Source organism: Cherax quadricarinatus, chromosome 3 (genome assembly GCF_038502225.1).
Source record: "Cherax quadricarinatus isolate ZL_2023a chromosome 3, ASM3850222v1, whole genome shotgun sequence".
Classification (NCBI taxonomy): domain Eukaryota; kingdom Metazoa; phylum Arthropoda; class Malacostraca; order Decapoda; family Parastacidae; genus Cherax; species Cherax quadricarinatus.
Window position 1 is genome coordinate 32,954,480 of NC_091294.1, and position 17,178 is coordinate 32,971,657.

The window sequence follows — 17,178 nt, forward strand, 5'->3', positions numbered from 1 at the left end:
TCTTTACAGCATTTAGTAACTTACTACCTATTCCATATGCTTGCAACATTTGCCACATTGCTCCCCTATCCACTCTATCATATCATCATCTTCTTTCAACACAACGGCCGTATCCCACCGAGGCGGAGTGGCCCAAAAGGAAAAACGAAAGTTTCTCCTTTTACATTTAGTAATACGTACATGTATATACAGGAGAAGAGGTTACTAGCCCCTTGCTCCCGGCATTTTAGTCGCCTCTTACAACACGCATGGCTTACGGAGGAAGAATTCTGTTCCACTTTCCCATGGAGATGAGCGGAAATAAACAAGAATAAGAACTAGAAAGAAAATACTAGAAGAAAATCCAGAGGGGTGTGTATATACAGTGGACCCTCGAGTTTTGGCAGCCTCGACTTTCATGAAATTCGACCTTCGGCGAGTTTTTTTGGCAAAATTTGGCCTTGAGTTTTGTGATTACTCATGTTTCGGCGACCGTCCAGTACCCGTCCGCCCGTTACCGCACACACCAAGCCAGTCTCCCACGCCATTCACGCTCAGTGTGCCATTGTTTACCAACACATGACCATCACCCTGCGGGTTCATACAATACATTTCGTAATAATCCATTGTTTTTTGTGCTTGCAACTGCTAAATAAGTCATCTTGGACCCAAGGAAAGCTAGTGCAAGCCCTTTGGAAAATAAAGTGAGGAACACGATCCAGAGGGATTTTGAAGGGTTTGAGCCAGACCCTGTCCCTGCCAACCCTCTGCTTGTTGTGGAAGGTGTTGTGGCATTGGGCAAGTCCATGGGGTTGGAGGTGAGTGACGGGGATGTGGAAGAGTTGGTGGAGGACCACAGGGACGAGCTAACCTCTGACGAACTGCAAGAGCTTCAACTGGAACAGCATCAGACCACAGCTGAGGAACTTGCTTCAGAGGAGGAGGAAGAGGGAGTGGATGAGGTGCCTTCTTCAAATATTAAGGAGATTTGTGCCAAGTGGAATGAGTTGCAAAGTTTTGTTGAAAAGTATCACCCTGACCAAGCTGAAACAAGCCATATCTGCAACATGTACAATGACAGTGTTGTGTCCCACTGGACAGATATTTTGTGCGACAGCGGTCCAGTGACTCTCAAGTTGTTCCCAGTGGCATTAAAAGAAGAAGGGAAGTAACCCCAGATAAGGACTTGCTACCTAAAGTCCTAATGGAAGGAGATTCTCCTTCCAAACAATAGTGAACACCTTCCTCCTATCCCCTCCTCCCATCTTCCATCCACCCAGAAGTCTTCAGTAACAATAAGTGTAATGTTATTATTTTTTACATGCATGTACTTGATTTCTCATTGATTTCAGTATATAAATCTTTATTTAATTTGAAAAAAAATATTTTATTTTAATATCTTTGGGTGTCTGGAACGGATTAATTTTATTTCCATTATTTCTTAGGGGGAAAATGGTTTGGAGTTTCGTGAATTTCAACTTTCGGCAGGCTCTTTGGAACGGATTAATCACGAAACTCGGGGGTCCAATGTATATGCTTGTACATGTATGTATAGTGTGACCTAAGTGTAAGTAGAAGTAGCAAGACGTACCTGAAATCTTGCATGTTCATGAGACAGAAAAAAGGACACCAGCAATCCTACCATCATGTAAAACAATTACAGGCTTTCGTTTTACACTCACTTGGCAGGACGATAGTACCTCCCTGGGCGGTTGCTGCCTACCAACCTACTACCTAGGACTCTATCATATGCCTTTTCTAAATCCATAAATGCAATAAAAACTTCTCTACCCTGATCTAAATACTGTTCACATATATGCTTCAATGTAAACACTTGTTCTACACATCCCCTACCCACTCTAAAACCTCCTTGCTCATCCGCAATCCTACATTCTGTCTTACCTCTAATTCTTTCAATAATAACCCTACCGTACACTTTCCTTGGTATACTCAGTAAACTAATTCCTCTATAATTTTTACAATCTCATTTGTCCCCCTTCCCTTTATATAAAGGAACTATACATGCTCTCTGCCAATCCCTAAGTACCTTCCCTCTTTCATACATTTATTAAACAAAAATACCAACCACTCCCGTCAGTTCCAGCTGCTTTACCCCTTTCACTCTACGTAATGCCTCACGCACCTCCCCCCACACTCACATCCTGCTCTTCTTCACTCCTAAAAGATGGTATACCTCCCTGGCCAATGCATGAAATTACCGCCTCCCTTTCTTTGACATTTAAAAGTTCCTCAAAATATTCCAGCCATCTGCCCAATACCTCCATCTCCCCATCTACTAACTCCCCTCCTCTATTTTTAACTGACAAATCCATTCATTCCCTAGGCTTTTTTAACTTGTTTAACTCACTCCAAAATTTTTTCTTATTTTCATCAAAATTTCTTGACAGTGCCTCTCCCAGTCTATCATCTGCTCTCCTTTTGCACTCTCTCACCACTCTCTTCACCTTTCTTTTACTCTCCATATACTCTGCTCTTCTCATAACACTTCTGCTTTGTAAAAACCTCTCATAAGCTAACTTTTTCTCTTTTATCACACCCTTTACTTCATCATTCCACCAATCACTCCTCTTTCCTCCTGCACCCACCCTCCTATAGCCACAAACTTCTTCCCTACATTCTAATACTGCATTTTTAAAACTATTTGAACCCTCTTCAACCCCCCCCCATACTACTCATACTTGCACTAGCCCACCTTTCTGCCAATAGTTGCTTATATCACACTCAAACTTTCTCCTCCCTTAGTTTATACTCTCTCACCCCTCTCTTTCTTGTTGTTACCATTTTCCTTTCGTCCCATCTACCTCTTACCCTAACTGTAGCTACAACTAAATAATGATTCGATATATCAGTTGCCCCTCTATAAACATGTACATCCTGGAGCCTACCCATCAATCTTTTATCCGCCAATACATAATCTAACAAACTACTTTAATTACGTGCCATATCATATCTTGTATATTTATTTATCGTCTTCTTCATAAAATATGTATTACTTATTATCAAACCTCTTTCTACACATAGCTCAATTAAAGGCTCCCCATTTTCATTTACCCCTGGAACCCCAAATTTACCTACTACTCCCTCCACAACATTTTTATCCACTTTAGCATTGAAATCCCCAACCACAAGTACTCTCACACTTGGTTCAAAACTCCCCATGCATTCACTCAACATTTCCCAAAATCTCTCTCTCCTCTACACTTCTCATTTCTCCAGGTACATATACGCTTACTATAACCCACTTTTTACATCCAACCTTTTTCTTACTCCACATAATCCTTGAATTAATACATTTATACCCCCTCTTTTCCTGCCATAGCTTATCCTTCAACATTATTGCTACTCCTTCTTTATTTCTAACTCTATTCAAAACCCCTGACCTAATCCCATTTATTTCTCCCCACAGAAACTCTCCCACACCTTTCAGCTTTGTTTCACTTAATTAAAGCCAGAACATCCAGCTTCTTCTCATTCATAACATCCACAATCATCTCTTTCTTATCATTCGCACAACATCCACGCACATTCAAACATCCCACTTTGACAATTTTCTTTATCTTTTTAGTAGGCTATACAGGAAAAGGGGTTACTAGCCCATTGTTCCCAGCATTTTAGTTGACTTTTACAACACGCATGACTTACGGAGGAAAGATTCTTATTCCACTTTCCCATGGATATAAAAGGAAAAGTAATAAGAACAAGAACTATAAAGATAAAATCAAAGAAAACTCAGATGAGTGTACATAAATAAATGTGTACATGTATGTGTAGTGTGACCTAAGTGTAAGTAGAAGTAGCAAGACATACCTGCAATCTTGCATGTTTATGAGACAGACAAAAGACACCAGCAATCCTACCATCATGTAAAACAATTACAGGGTCTCGTTTTACAGTCACTTGGCAGGACGGTAGTACCTCCCTGGGTGGTTGCTGTCTACCAACCTATCTATGTACAATTCCTGTACTATGTGCAGTGGTAAATGACTGCTTCCCTTCCACTGGCAACCCATGCTACCTACAACTGCATCCTGGAAGTGTCTTGCACATCACTATTTATCAAGCTATTTTGTATATTTTCTTCAATTTATCTGGTTTCTGGATATTGTAATTACAGAATCTCAATGTAAACTTGCAAGGAAATAAAAATTGTACTATATTGTTTAACCATGGCACTCAAGAGGGGTTAAGAAGGAAAAACATAAATCCATATATTTTTTTAAGAAAATGAAAGAATTAGATATGCTTAGAAAAGGTGCACATGTGATGGAATCTGTCCATGAGTTCTGTGTGAATGAATTTACCATTCTTACAATTAGAAATGATGAGAAAAATTAAATTTGTACATTAAGCAGTACGTACAGGAAAAAATTTTGGTATTGTCCCATTCCTAGTCACTACAGCTAAATAAGATGGAAAGGTTACTTAGCACTCAGATGACGATGGAGTGAATTATAGTGAAAGTGTTTCTTCTTTTTTCGAATCACCCTACCTTGGTGGGAGATGTCTAGTGTTAAAAAAAAAGTTTTAATGGGGAAATCTCATTAAAAATCACACAGCTTACGCATTTTGATCTGGTTGCTTGCCAACAAGTCGTTCGATTGCATCTAATTTGGAAGACATTCGGTTGCATGTCTGAACTAGCACTGATACCTTGGTCTCCAGTGAAGTAAGGCGAGTGTTCATACATGTTTTGATTTCTGAGACCTGAAAAGTAAGAAATACAGTACATATACTTTCAATTTAATAGACCTTGATTTAATGGACTTCAAAAACATGGAACAAAATCTGCTGGGTCAACAGATTCAGAAACAGCCAACAAAGTCAGTTGGTTACAGAATTGCCATTAGTACTAAATCACAGTAAATAATGGATGAGAATAGAGAATGGATGAGAGAGAAATAGTGATGAGTGTATCCTTACAGGGCTTGAAGGCAACCCACTCACCCACCCACCTCCCTGCCTTACCCTCCTGCTTGCCAAACACTGACATACTAACACAACATAAATCATAATTATACTGTTCTTGACTAATCTCTACCCAAACAATTTTGTTTTTATACATTACATAAAATGAGCAAACATAAAGTATGAATGCATATGACAGAAACTAATGAACAGAAAAAAATATTTATAAATCATCCTTAATAAACATGTAGACAAAATTTCAGTCAGGCACTTTTTTGTGAGTAATTAACCGGTTCCAAAATACCAATGTCATAAGTGCAAAACACTGTAACGAAGAACATCGTAAGTTAGGGTTCAACTGTATACTAAAATTATTTATGATGTCATTCAGCTCTGAAACAGACTGATGACATTTATTCAGCTTTTAGAATAGGACAGAATATAAACTACTGATAGAAGCTGTGTACTAAATGAAATCATTCTGCATTTAAGATTTTTCTCATTTAGCGCTAAATGACCATTTTAAAGAGACATCAGTCTACATTACCTGAAAGCAGAGTGAGTGTCAACCACGACATACAGTTAACAAAGTGCTTACAGTATGAAAGTATTTACAGTAAAATTTATTAGTATGTACAGGCAGGCATCCCCTTTATAACACTTTGCTTAGTGGCATTTTGCTACTGCAGTATTCAGACTTCCTATAATAAATATATTCACCACTCACTACACACTAAGGACTAAAATATTTTAGGGTAAGTAATGTGTGTATGTATTGTACATGCATTTTTTCAGCATAGCTCTATTGTTCACTTAATATATGATAGTGTAAACATGTTTTTTTTTTTTTTTTTTTTTTTATTCGCCGGTATTCTCCCGGCCCGGGTCTTTTCCAAGTAGTGGTGACCCGGCCTTGGCTCCCTATCTGGGGAGTGTCTCGAGACTTAAGTCTCCCTTGGGAGGAGGTACAAGTACCCCCTCATCTTTGGGACCAACTGTCCCCAGGCCTAGCCACATTCCCTGCCCTCACGGGGCTCGTAGGGAGAAGCTAGGCCTCTGGTCTGCCATCTGCCCCGCCCCAAAGGGGCTCGTTGTAAACATGGTATCAGACTTTTATATGCATTTGAAAGTGAAAAAAAAGACTTATGTTTCACTTTACAGTGATTTTAGCTTTACAGCAGTAGCCCAGAACCTAACCTGCCGTACAAAAGTTCTGTCTACCTACCTCGCTTAGTAAATGGTTCATAAGATCCATTTGTGTTACACGGATGCGCTTGACTGGGGGAAGTGAGGCAGAGTCATCATAGTCATCCTCGCTCTCCTCCCCCATGATACTCAGCTTTCTCTCCAGCCTGTGAATTATAGGTAATACTAGACTAGTACCAAGCTTACAAGAATATAATTATGCATTTTGCGTACTATATCTACTGTCAGCTTTTGCATTCTATGAACATCACGAATGCAGAACTTCCTTCATAAATACAATTTCTATGATATCACTAGTGCCTGAGCATATTCTTATGCTTATAAGGATGAAAGACAGAGCTGCATCATAGATGTGAAAAAGACAAGTACAGTGGAGCTCTTTACTTATAAAAACTTTTCACCCAACACTAGGCTTTACCAAATACGTACATACAGGTGTCGTTAGCTTTATGTGACAGATGTGTCCCTGGCTGACGATGCTTAAAGTGAAATTGCATATAGTGAACCCTTTATAACATGAAAAAGATAGTGATTGGTTCTGAGACTGCAATTCTTACATTATTTTTTGGTCTCAGTTAGTTTTTTGCCAAATACATACATTCATTCCTTGTGAATGTTCACTTCATACTTGTTTAAAGAGCTTAGATTTTTTTTTTTTTTGTAAAGACTGGTCAAGTACTGTAAGTTTATTATTTATGTTGTGTCATTATGCAAGAGGTTGGCAGGTGGCTGGTGAAGGGTGGGAAGCCAGTGCGCGGTGGTGGGAAGGCCCAGCCCAGCTGAGTAGGAAGTATGGGGGTGGGCTGGATGGGTGTCCAGGAAGGAGGTGGACTGGTGGTCATATCCTTCCCTGCCTCTCTCACACTATCCCTCACTATCTCCCTCCTCCTCTTACATGTATGTATGTACTCACCTATTTGTGGTTGCAGGGGTCAAGTCACAGCTCCTGGCCCTGCCTCTTCATTGATTGCTACTAGGCCCTCTCTCTCCCTGTTCCATGAGCTTTATCAAACCTCATCTTAAAACTATGTATGGTTCCCGCCTCCACTACGTCGCTTTCCAGGCTATTCCACTGCCTGCCTCCACTACGTCACTTTCTAGGCTATTCCACTGCCTGACAACTCTGTGACTGAAGAAATACTTCCTAACATCCCTTTGACTCATCTGAGTCTTCAACTTCCAATTGTGACCCCTTGTTTCTGTGTCCTATATCTGGAACATCCTTTGTCCACCTTGTCTATTCCGTGCAGTATTTTATATGTCATTATCATGTCTCCCCTGACCTACCTGTCCTCCAGTGTCGTCAGGCCAATTTTCCTTAACCGTTCATCGTAGAACAATCCCCTTAGCTCTGGGACTAGTCTTGATGTAAACCTTTGCACTTTCTCTAATTTCTTGATGTGCTTGACCAGGTGTGGATTCCAAATTGGTGCTGCATACTTCAGTATGGGCCTGTTGGATACGGCATACAGTCTTTAATGATTCCTTACTGAGGTATTGGAATGCTATCCTTAGGTTTGCCAGATGCCCATATGCTGCAGCAGTTATCTGATTGATGTGCACCTCAGGAGATGTGCTCAGTATTATACTCACCCCTTGAGTGAGGTATACAGTCTTTGGCCACCTAGACCATACTCTGTCTGCGGTCTTCTTTGCCCTTCCCCAATCTTCATGGTTTTGCATTTGGCAGGGTTAAATTCAAGGAGCCAGATGCTGGACCAGGCTTGTATCCTGTCAAAGTCTCTTTGTAGTCCTGCTTGATCCTCGACCGGTTTGATTCTCCTTATTAACTTCATATCATCTGCAAACAAGGACACTTCTGAGTCTATCCCTTCCATTATGTCATGTATGTATGTACGTATGTATGTATACACATACATACATACATACATGGTGGTGTGGGTGCCTCAGACCTAATTTCATTCTACTCCCTGTTTGGTGTACTAGCCCAACAAGCAGTAGTCTATATTATTGTAACTACGAACGAGTGGTATCGATCAATAACAGAGGCACCCACACCACCTTATGTCCTCGGACCAAAGGTAGCACACCTAGCTTGGTTGGGTGCTTGGTTCTTGCAAGATTTGGTGGTCCTGTGAGTTAGAGCGTCATGTGATTTTCACTCACCATGAGGTGGGCCAAAACATCATGGGTTCGAATCCTTGGCTAGTTGCAATGCAGTGTTGTTATTGATCAATACCAATTGTTCATGGTTACAATAATATATTTTTTTTTTCAACAAGTCGGCCGTCTCCCTCAGGTAACGATGTCATCGGATAACGAAAAAATGGATAGCGACATGTTTTTGCGTCAAAATATTGGCTCGGTTACCAAAAAAGAACTCGGTTAAGGACATTCGTCTCGAGTGTGTCCACGTGGCCTGAGCAGCCCAGACACTCCATGTACAGCTTGTGTACCATTGTTTACAAGCCAGTGAGGACGATTCCACGCATACATGCAATATAGGTATTTTGTATTATTCCATTGTTTTTAGTTCTTGTAACTGCTAAATAAGCCACCATGGGCCCAAAGAAAGCTTCTAGTGCTAGCCCTGTGGCAAAGAGGGTGATAAATACCATTGAATTGAAGAAAGAGATCATCACAAAATACGAAAGTGGAGTGCATGTCTCCGAGTTGGCCAGGTTATATAACAAACCCCATACAACCATTGCCACTATCTTAGCCAACAAAAAGGTAATCAAGGAAGCTGTTGTTGCGAAAGGTGCAAATGTGCTTACAAAACAGAGATCGCAAATATTTGAAGATGTGGAGAAACTGTTGTTGGTGTGGATCAACGAGAAACGATTATCAGTAGATAGTGTTTCACAGTCAATTACATGTGAAAAGGGAAGGCAGTTGCATGCGGATCTCATTAACAAAATGCCTCCAAATAGTGCTCATACTGATGAATTTAAGGCCAGCAAAGGTTGGTTTGAGAGATTTAAGAATCATAGTGGCATACACAGTGTGATAAGACATGGTGAGGCTGCCAGTTCTGACAAAAAAGCGGCTGAAAAATATGTGCAGGATTTTAAGGGGTACACAGAAGCTGAACAATTAAAACCCCAACAAGTGTTCAACTGTGACAAAACAGGCCTGTTTTAGAAGACAAATGCCAAATAGGACCTGTATTACTCAAGAGGAAAAGGCACTCCCAGGCCACAAGCCTTTTGAAAGACAGGCTAACTCTCATGTTTTGTAGTAATGCTAGTGGGGATTGCAGAGTGAAGCCTTTACTCGTGTATCACTCTGAAACTTCCAGAGTGTTCAAGAAAAACAGTGTTGTCAAGACTAAATTGTGTGTGATTATTTTTTTTTATTATCACACTGGCCGATTCCCACCAAGGCAGGGTGGCCCGAAAAAGAAAAACTTTCACCATCATTCACTCCATCACTGTCTTGCCAGAAGGGTGCTTTACACTACAGTTTTTAAACTGCAACATTAACACCCCTCCTTCAGAGTGCAGGCACTGTACTTCCCATCTCCAGGACTCGAGTCCGGCCTGCCGGTTTCCCTGAACCCCTTCATAAATGTTACTTTGCTCACACTCCAACAGCACGTCAAGTATTAAAAACCATTTGTCTCCATTCACTCCTATCAAACATGCTCACGCATGCCGCTGGAAGTCCAAGCCCCTCGCACACAAAACCTCCTTTACCCCCTCCCTCCAACCTTTCCTAGGCCAATCCCTACCCCGCCTTCCTTCCACTACAGACTGATACACTCTTGAAGTCACTCTGTTTCGCTCCATTCTCTCTACATGTCCGAACCACCTCAACAACCCTTCCTCAGCCCTCTGGACAACAGTTTTGGTAATCCCGCACCTCCTCCTAACTTCCAAACTATGAATTCTCTGCATTATATTCACACCACACATTGCCCTCAGACATGACATCTCCACTGCCTCCAGCCTTCTCCTCGCTGCAACATTCATCACCCATGCTTCACACCCATATAAGAGCATTGGTAAAACTATACTCTCATACATTCCCCTCTTTGCCTCCAAGGACAAAGTTCTTTGTCTCCACAGACTCCTAAGTGTGCCGCTCACCGTTTTCCCCCTCATCAATTCTATGATTCACCTCATCTTTCATAGACCCATCCGCTGACAAGTCCACTCCCAAATATCTGAATACATTCACCTCCTCCATACTCTCTCCCTCCAATCTGATATCCAATCTTTCATCACCTAATCTTTTTGTTATCCTCATAACCTTACTCTTTCCTGTATTCACTTTTAATTTTCTTCTTTTGCACACCCTACCAAATTCATCCACCAATCTCTGCAACTTCTCTTCAGAATCTCCCAAGAGCAGTGTCATCAGCAAAGACCAACTGTGACAACTCCCACTTTATGTGTGATTCTTTATCTTTTAACTCCACGCCTCTTGCCAAGAACCTTGCATTTACTTCTCTTACAACCCCATCTGTGATGTGGTGAGCAAACAATAAGGTATGGGTCACTAGGGGCATTTTCCTCGATTGGTTCTATGATGTATTTGGCCCTTGTGTGAAAAAATACCTCCTGGAAAATAAATTGCCACTTCAGTGCCTCCTGTTAATGGACAATGCTCCTGCTCATCCTCAAGACTTGAAAGAGCAAATTGTGGTGAAGTTTAGTTTTATCAAAGTCAAGTTTTTGCCTCCTAACACCACTCCTCTCCTCCAGCCCATGGGCCAGCAGGTCATTTCAAACTTCAAAAAACTGTACACCAAAGCAGTGTTTCAGAAGTGCTTTGAAGTGACCTCACACACTATTAGAGTTCTGGAAAGATCACTTCAGTATCCTCAGTTGCATAAACTTTAAAGGTAAGGCTTGGGAGGGAGTGAGTTCCAGGACTTTGAACTCTGATTGGAAAAAATTGTGGCCAGAATGTGTACAAGAGAGGGATTTTGAAGGGTTTGGGACTAACCCTGAGGAGCCTATGCCAGTTGTGGAATCTATTAAGGCATTGGGGAAGTCCATGGGCTTGGAGGTTAGTGGCGAGGATGTGGAAGAGTTGGTGTAGGACAACGATGAAGAGTTAACCACTACAGAGCTGCAAGAACTTGAGGTGCAACAGCAACACACCACAGCTCAGGAATTTCCTTCAGAGGAGGAGGAAGAGAGATGGAGGAAGTTGCCTTCTTCAAAGATTAAGGACATTTGTGCAAAGTGAATTGAAGTGTAAACCTTTATGGATGAACATTACCCTCACAAAGCTGTTGCAGGCTGTATTGGCAACACGTACAATGACAATATTGCGTCCCATTTTAGGGAAATCTTAATGAGACGCCAGAAACAGAGCTCTCCAGACAGATTTTTGGTGCGACAGGGGTCCAGTGACTCTCAAGCTGGTCCTAGTGACATTAAAAAACAAAGAAGTGAGGTAACCCCAGAAAAAGACTTGTTACCTAAAGTCTTTATGGAATGGGATTCCCCCTTCCAAACAACTGTAAACTCCTCCATCCTCTGCCCTCCTCCCATCTCATCACTCATCTCATAAAGGTGTCATTTCAGTATTATTTATTCTGCATATCTCATTGTTTTCTGTGTAGGGAAATATATACTATGTCATGTAGTAAAAAAATATTTTGTTTAATACTTTTGGGTGTCTGGAATGGATTAATTGGATTTCCATTATTTCTTATGGGGAAAATTAATTCGGAAAACGAAAAAATTGGTTAAAGACAAGCTCTCTGGAACTGATTATCATTACCCGAGGGTCTACTGTACCTGGAAAGTACTTGAGGGCCTGGTCCCCAATCTGCACACTGCCATAACAACATACTGGAGTGAGAGATATGGGAGGAAGTGCAAAATAAACCCAGTGAGGAGCAGGGATGCAGTGGGGACAATAAGAGAACAATGTATCAACGTCTGGGGTCCCAGACTATTCAACATCTTACCAGAAGATATCCGTAACATGCTGGAACAAGTTTAGAAACCTTCAAGAGGAAACTGGACAAGTATCTTCACCAGGTGCCAGATCAACCAGGCTGTGATGAATATGGGGGGGCAGCAGGCCTCCAGCAGCAACAGCCTGGATGACCATGCAAGCACCAGAGAGTAGTGAAACTTTCGAAACTTCAAAGAAAGAACCGGTTCCCCTGAATCCCTTAATAAAATATTACCCTGCTCACACTCCCACAGCTTGTCAAGTCCCAAAAACCATTCACCTCCACTCACTCCTATCTAACAGGCTCACAAATGCTTGCTATATGTCCAAGCCACTTTCACACAAAACCTCCTTTACCCCCTTACCTTCATCATTTCCTAAGATGACCCCTACCCCACCTTCCTTCTATTACAGATTTATACTATTGATGAAGAGATTAATATGCCATTGTTGTTTGATATTGCATGCCTCTGTATGCTAAACACAATCTTTCCCATCTGAAGCCCCTCATTGACTCACTGGGTGATTGCATATGAGTGAAAATGCACAGAGACCACCCACTCCACTCACATAAGAGTGAACTTTTGCCACAAAGTGAATTCCAGGTAGAAATAGAGTTGCCGCATATAAGCAAAAGTGAACATAGCAAATTCGCGCAAAGCGACGGGGAACCTTTACGGTACTTGATAAAATCTAGTGTTGGGAGAAATGTAAAAATGACCACTAAATGTGTGTCTTTCACCAGTTGTTAACACCTTGGCATTGTCTTCCACATGAATCCTTGATAACCAACAAGATACACCTACCATCTGACTTACGACCTGCTCGACATACGACCACTCGACTTATGACAGTGTTTTTTATGCCAAATTTCTGGGAAATAAACAACTATTTGTGTTGTACACAGTGTTTATCCTAAACCTTATAGTATAAAATACAGTACTAACAGCATAAAAAGTAAAGTAAAAAATGAAATACCAATAAAATAGTCATTACAAAACTGTGATGTTGATACTCAGTAGTAAAGTTCAACTTACGTCCATTTTGACTTACGATCGGTTGGTCGGAACCAAGCTCGGTACAGTATTCAAATTCAAATTAATTTTATTAAGACTAAATCAACAATAAATTTTTATGTAAGACTGAAATATATGAGCAGGACACTGAATTTCACAGGGCAAAAACAAAGTACTGTATAGAGTTACAAAAAAAAAAAAAAAAAAGAGAGAAAAGGCAGAACCCAACTGTTTAAAGTTAAAGAATATAAGAAATCCAAAATAAAGATAAGGATTTATTCATAACGGTAAAAAAATTCAAACATAGTACAGTACTATATCTTAACAATGAAAAATGTTATGCCAAGCTGCACCATAAGCAGCAAACTACTTTATTTCAATTCATACAAGTCTCATCAATATTAATCAGAAAATTGCAGGTTATATTAAACAACTATAACACACGTAGAAAATGACCTAATTCTGTTTAATTATTAGCCCGAAGGGTTAGTAACCCAGGATAACCTATATAAAACCAAGCAGTATTATTTCCTTTGCAGTCCTATTATAATAATAATAATAATAATAATAATAATAGTAGTAGTAGTAGTAGTAGTAGTAGTAGTAGTAGTAGTAGTAGTAGTAGTAGTAGAAGAAGAAGAAGAAGAAGAAGAAGAAGAAGAAGAAGAAGAAGAAGAAGAAGAAGAAGAAGAAGAAGAAGAAGAAGAAGAAGAAGAAGAAGAAGAAGAAGAAGAAGAAGAAGAAGAAGAAGAAGAAGAAGAAGAAGAAGAAGAAGAAGAAGAAGAAGAAGAAGAAGAAGAAGAAGAAGAAGAAGAAGAAGAAGAAGAAGAAGAAGAAGAAGAAGAAGAAGAAGAAGAAGAAGAAGAAGAAGAAGAAGAAGAAGAAGAAGAAGAAGAAGAAGAAGAAGAAGAAGAAGAAGAAGAAGAAGAAGAAGAAGAAGAAGAAGAAGAAGGAAATAAATAATATTTATTTCTACAAGTATATTTACAATATATAAAGGCCTAGTTGAAACCCCCTTATTATGAAGAGCATTTCAGGAAAATTAGGTCAATTTTATCCCTATGATGCGACCCACACCAGTCGGCTTACACCCGGGTACATATCTACTGCTATGTGAACAGGGACAGCAGGTACCTTAAGGGAACACATTCTAATGTTTCCACCTGTACCAGGGATCAGACCATGGACCTCAGTGTGTGAGCTGAGTGAGTTAACAATCAAGCTATGGGACGACACCCTAAAGTCCTCTTTCCCAGAATGAGGCCCACAAGTCAGCTAAAGCCCAGGTACATACTTACTGCTAGGTGTGCTCATAGCTTGGTTGGTAGTATCCTTAGTTCACCCACTGAGGGACTGGGGATCCTTTCCCAGCATGGGTGAAATGTTGGGCATGTTTCTTCACACCCATTGCCCCTGTTCACCTACCAGTAAGCATCTGGGTGTTAAATGACTACTGTGAGTCGCATTCTGGGGATGAGGATAAAAGGACCCCCATGAAATTAAGACAGTTCTGTAGCTCAACTGCTAGCACACTCAGCTCACAAACACTGAGGTATGGAAATCGATCCCTGGTATGGGTTGAAACATTTGGGGGCATGTTTCTTAAGACACCTGCTATCTATGTTCCTCTATCAGTAAAATAGGTACCTGGATGTTAGTCGACTGGTGTGGGTTGCATCCTGGGACATAATTGACCAAATTTGCCTGAAATGCTCTGCATAATAAGGGGCTTTCTGTATAGTAATATGTCATTGATGTCAGCCAGGCCTGTGTACCTTATTATTATGGACTTTACTGGATTATCCCAAGTTGCTAATCCTCTAGGTTATAAATCCCAACCATATTTGTTTTCTTAGCTGAGTAGGCAGGCTAAACATGTAAATTAACATGCTGAGCATCTTCACCCGCCCTAGGATCAAACTCAGGTCCTTTGCTTGTAAAAAGGTATTACCACGGAGCCAAGAGCAATCTTAAAGCCTCAAATACTTTTAAAAGCTATTACCATACAGTAATAAAGGCAATAGTCACCTACAGGTACCAGATATCATAAGAATTTGTACTAAAATAAAGTAAATCCTAACATTAGTACAGTATGGCACCAGATAACATCCCAGTCAAATTTTGAAGAGACAATGTTTCTAAACTTAAGGAACCATAATTACACATAATTACTTTTAACACATAATTACTTTTAACTCGTTTAACATCATGCTGGATAAGTTCAAGTGTGTGACTCACATCCATCTTCAAAAAATATAAAATATCAAATGTCACCAATTATAAGCCTGATAGTATATTATTATTATTATTATTATTATTATTATTATTATTATTATGGAGTGCTAAACCCAGAGGGATTATACAGTGCCTGGGGGGTATGGAAGGCATTCAGACTTAATTTAGAGAATTTGAGCACAGATCCAATTCCCTAGATCAAGAGCCCCTCACCAGCATCAAGGACCCTTCCTTGAGTGGGGCCTGATAGTATAAAAAAAAAAATCAAACAATACTTTAAAAACTAATTTACTTCCCAGACTAATGCAAAACTTATGCAAGAAATTAGCGAGTAGCTATTTAGTTTCTAAATATATAGCGTACAAATATCTTTATTTAATTCTGTATTACATTCATGGAGAAAGTGAACCCAAGGGGGTGGGGATATACAGCTCCAATTCCTTGGATCAAGAGCCCTTAGGCAGCATCAAGGCCCTCCCTTGGGTTTGTGAGGTTAAGGACAGGTGGACCTGGCTAGTTACTGGAAAGGTGATAACACGGACAGTCACCCCCCCCCCTTGACCTTATTAATTCACCAGTTTGCTCTGATATATCGGCATACTATATTACAAAATATAATAAACAAATAAATTACACTTTCAACCAAAATAATCGCCAGTTCTCAGTCTCGCGGCTTCTAAGGTCATCGATTTTATTGCAGTGGATGAGGCTAGCCTCCTTAATAAGCGTACTCCTGGCGTCACCCGTGAGGTTATGGCAGGTCAGGTGATGGTTGGGCGTCATGAGAGCCCTGGGAGGACCCCAGAGGTCAAAAATCCCACCAAAGAGTCTCGCTACCTCGAAATCTCGCAAAATCCCGTGAAGAACGAGCTGCTCTTGACAACAAAGATGGCGGTCACTCAGCACGACCACACCGGCCACGGGATTACTATTGCTCAATGCTCCACTCTTATCACTCTAACCCGACATCTGCCAGTTTTGGATTTGTGATAATGTGTTATCGCGTGTGTCTGTATCGCCTAGGGGCGACTGAGCCAGTGGGTAGTTGGTATAGAAGGCATTTTGAGGTGCTCAGTTTTCTGTAACATTTATTATACATAGAAAACGAACTGGTCGTTTGGGGCAACCTAGATAATTTATGGTATACTATACCGACACGTTGATGAATAAAAAACCTTAGTAAGTTTATTGAGGTATACACAAATACAGTTATATAGAATTATCATACATAGAATATGTGTAGAGAACCTAGGATAACCCAAAAAAGTCAGACAGAGTGACTTATTTCCATTGGGGTCCTTTAAAGGACCCCAATGGCCGAAGCTGAATGTCCCGGGATTGCAATGTAATTTACTGATGGTTCAGTGGACCCCAGACAATAAGCAGCTGGAGACTTACCATTCCCATACCAGGGGATGGATTCTCCTTGACTGCTCAGTATTCCATTCCAAGTTATTGACACTCCTGCAAGCTCTAACTCGCACTTAACAATACAGTTAGGAGCTTATTTTTTTCACATATAGGATTTCGTTCGGATTTTTAACCCCGGAGGGTTAGCCACCCAGGATAACCCAAGAAAGTCAGTGCGTCATCGAGGACTTTCTAACTTATTTCCATTGGGGTCCTTAATCTTGTTCCCCAGGATGCGACCCACACCAGTCGACTAACACCCAGGTACCTATTTACTGCTAGGTGAACAGGACAACAGGTGTATGGAAACGTGTCGAATGTTTCCACCCGCTGGGAATCGAACCCGGGCCCTCCGTGTGTGAAGCGGGAGCTTTAGCCACCAGGCCACCGGGCCACTCTATATATTCTTTAGCAGCTCTCCTGGCATATCGACACATACACATGACAAAATAAAACTCATCACGGGAGTGGGTGCGTTACGGTGGTATGTTTGGTCATGTTATATAGGTTATCCTGGGTTTCTAAC

The 17,178-nt window shown here is 40.7% G+C and overlaps 1 protein-coding gene across 5 annotated transcripts in view; it reads right to left on the reverse strand.

Moving 5' to 3' along the window:
* LOC128684075 (protein BANP-like) overlaps nucleotides 1-16,233 on the reverse strand; it is a 76,572-nt gene extending 60,339 nt beyond the window's left edge. For 3 of the 5 annotated variants that reach the window (XM_070091233.1, XM_070091227.1, XM_070091252.1), the window contains exons 1-3: nucleotides 15,877-16,073; nucleotides 6,131-6,257; nucleotides 4,562-4,704 (exon numbers count right to left, since the gene is read on the reverse strand). In XM_070091233.1, coding sequence (XP_069947334.1) covers nucleotides 4,562-4,704; nucleotides 6,131-6,257; nucleotides 15,877-16,025 — 419 coding nt within the window. In that variant the 5' untranslated portion in view covers nucleotides 16,026-16,073. Of the gene's footprint in view, nucleotides 1-4,561; nucleotides 4,705-6,130; nucleotides 6,258-15,876 lie in introns of all 5 variants that reach the window. The other 2 variants (XM_070091240.1, XM_070091247.1) reach the window with 2 other exon arrangements.
* Between the last annotated feature and the right edge of the window lie 945 nt (nucleotides 16,234-17,178).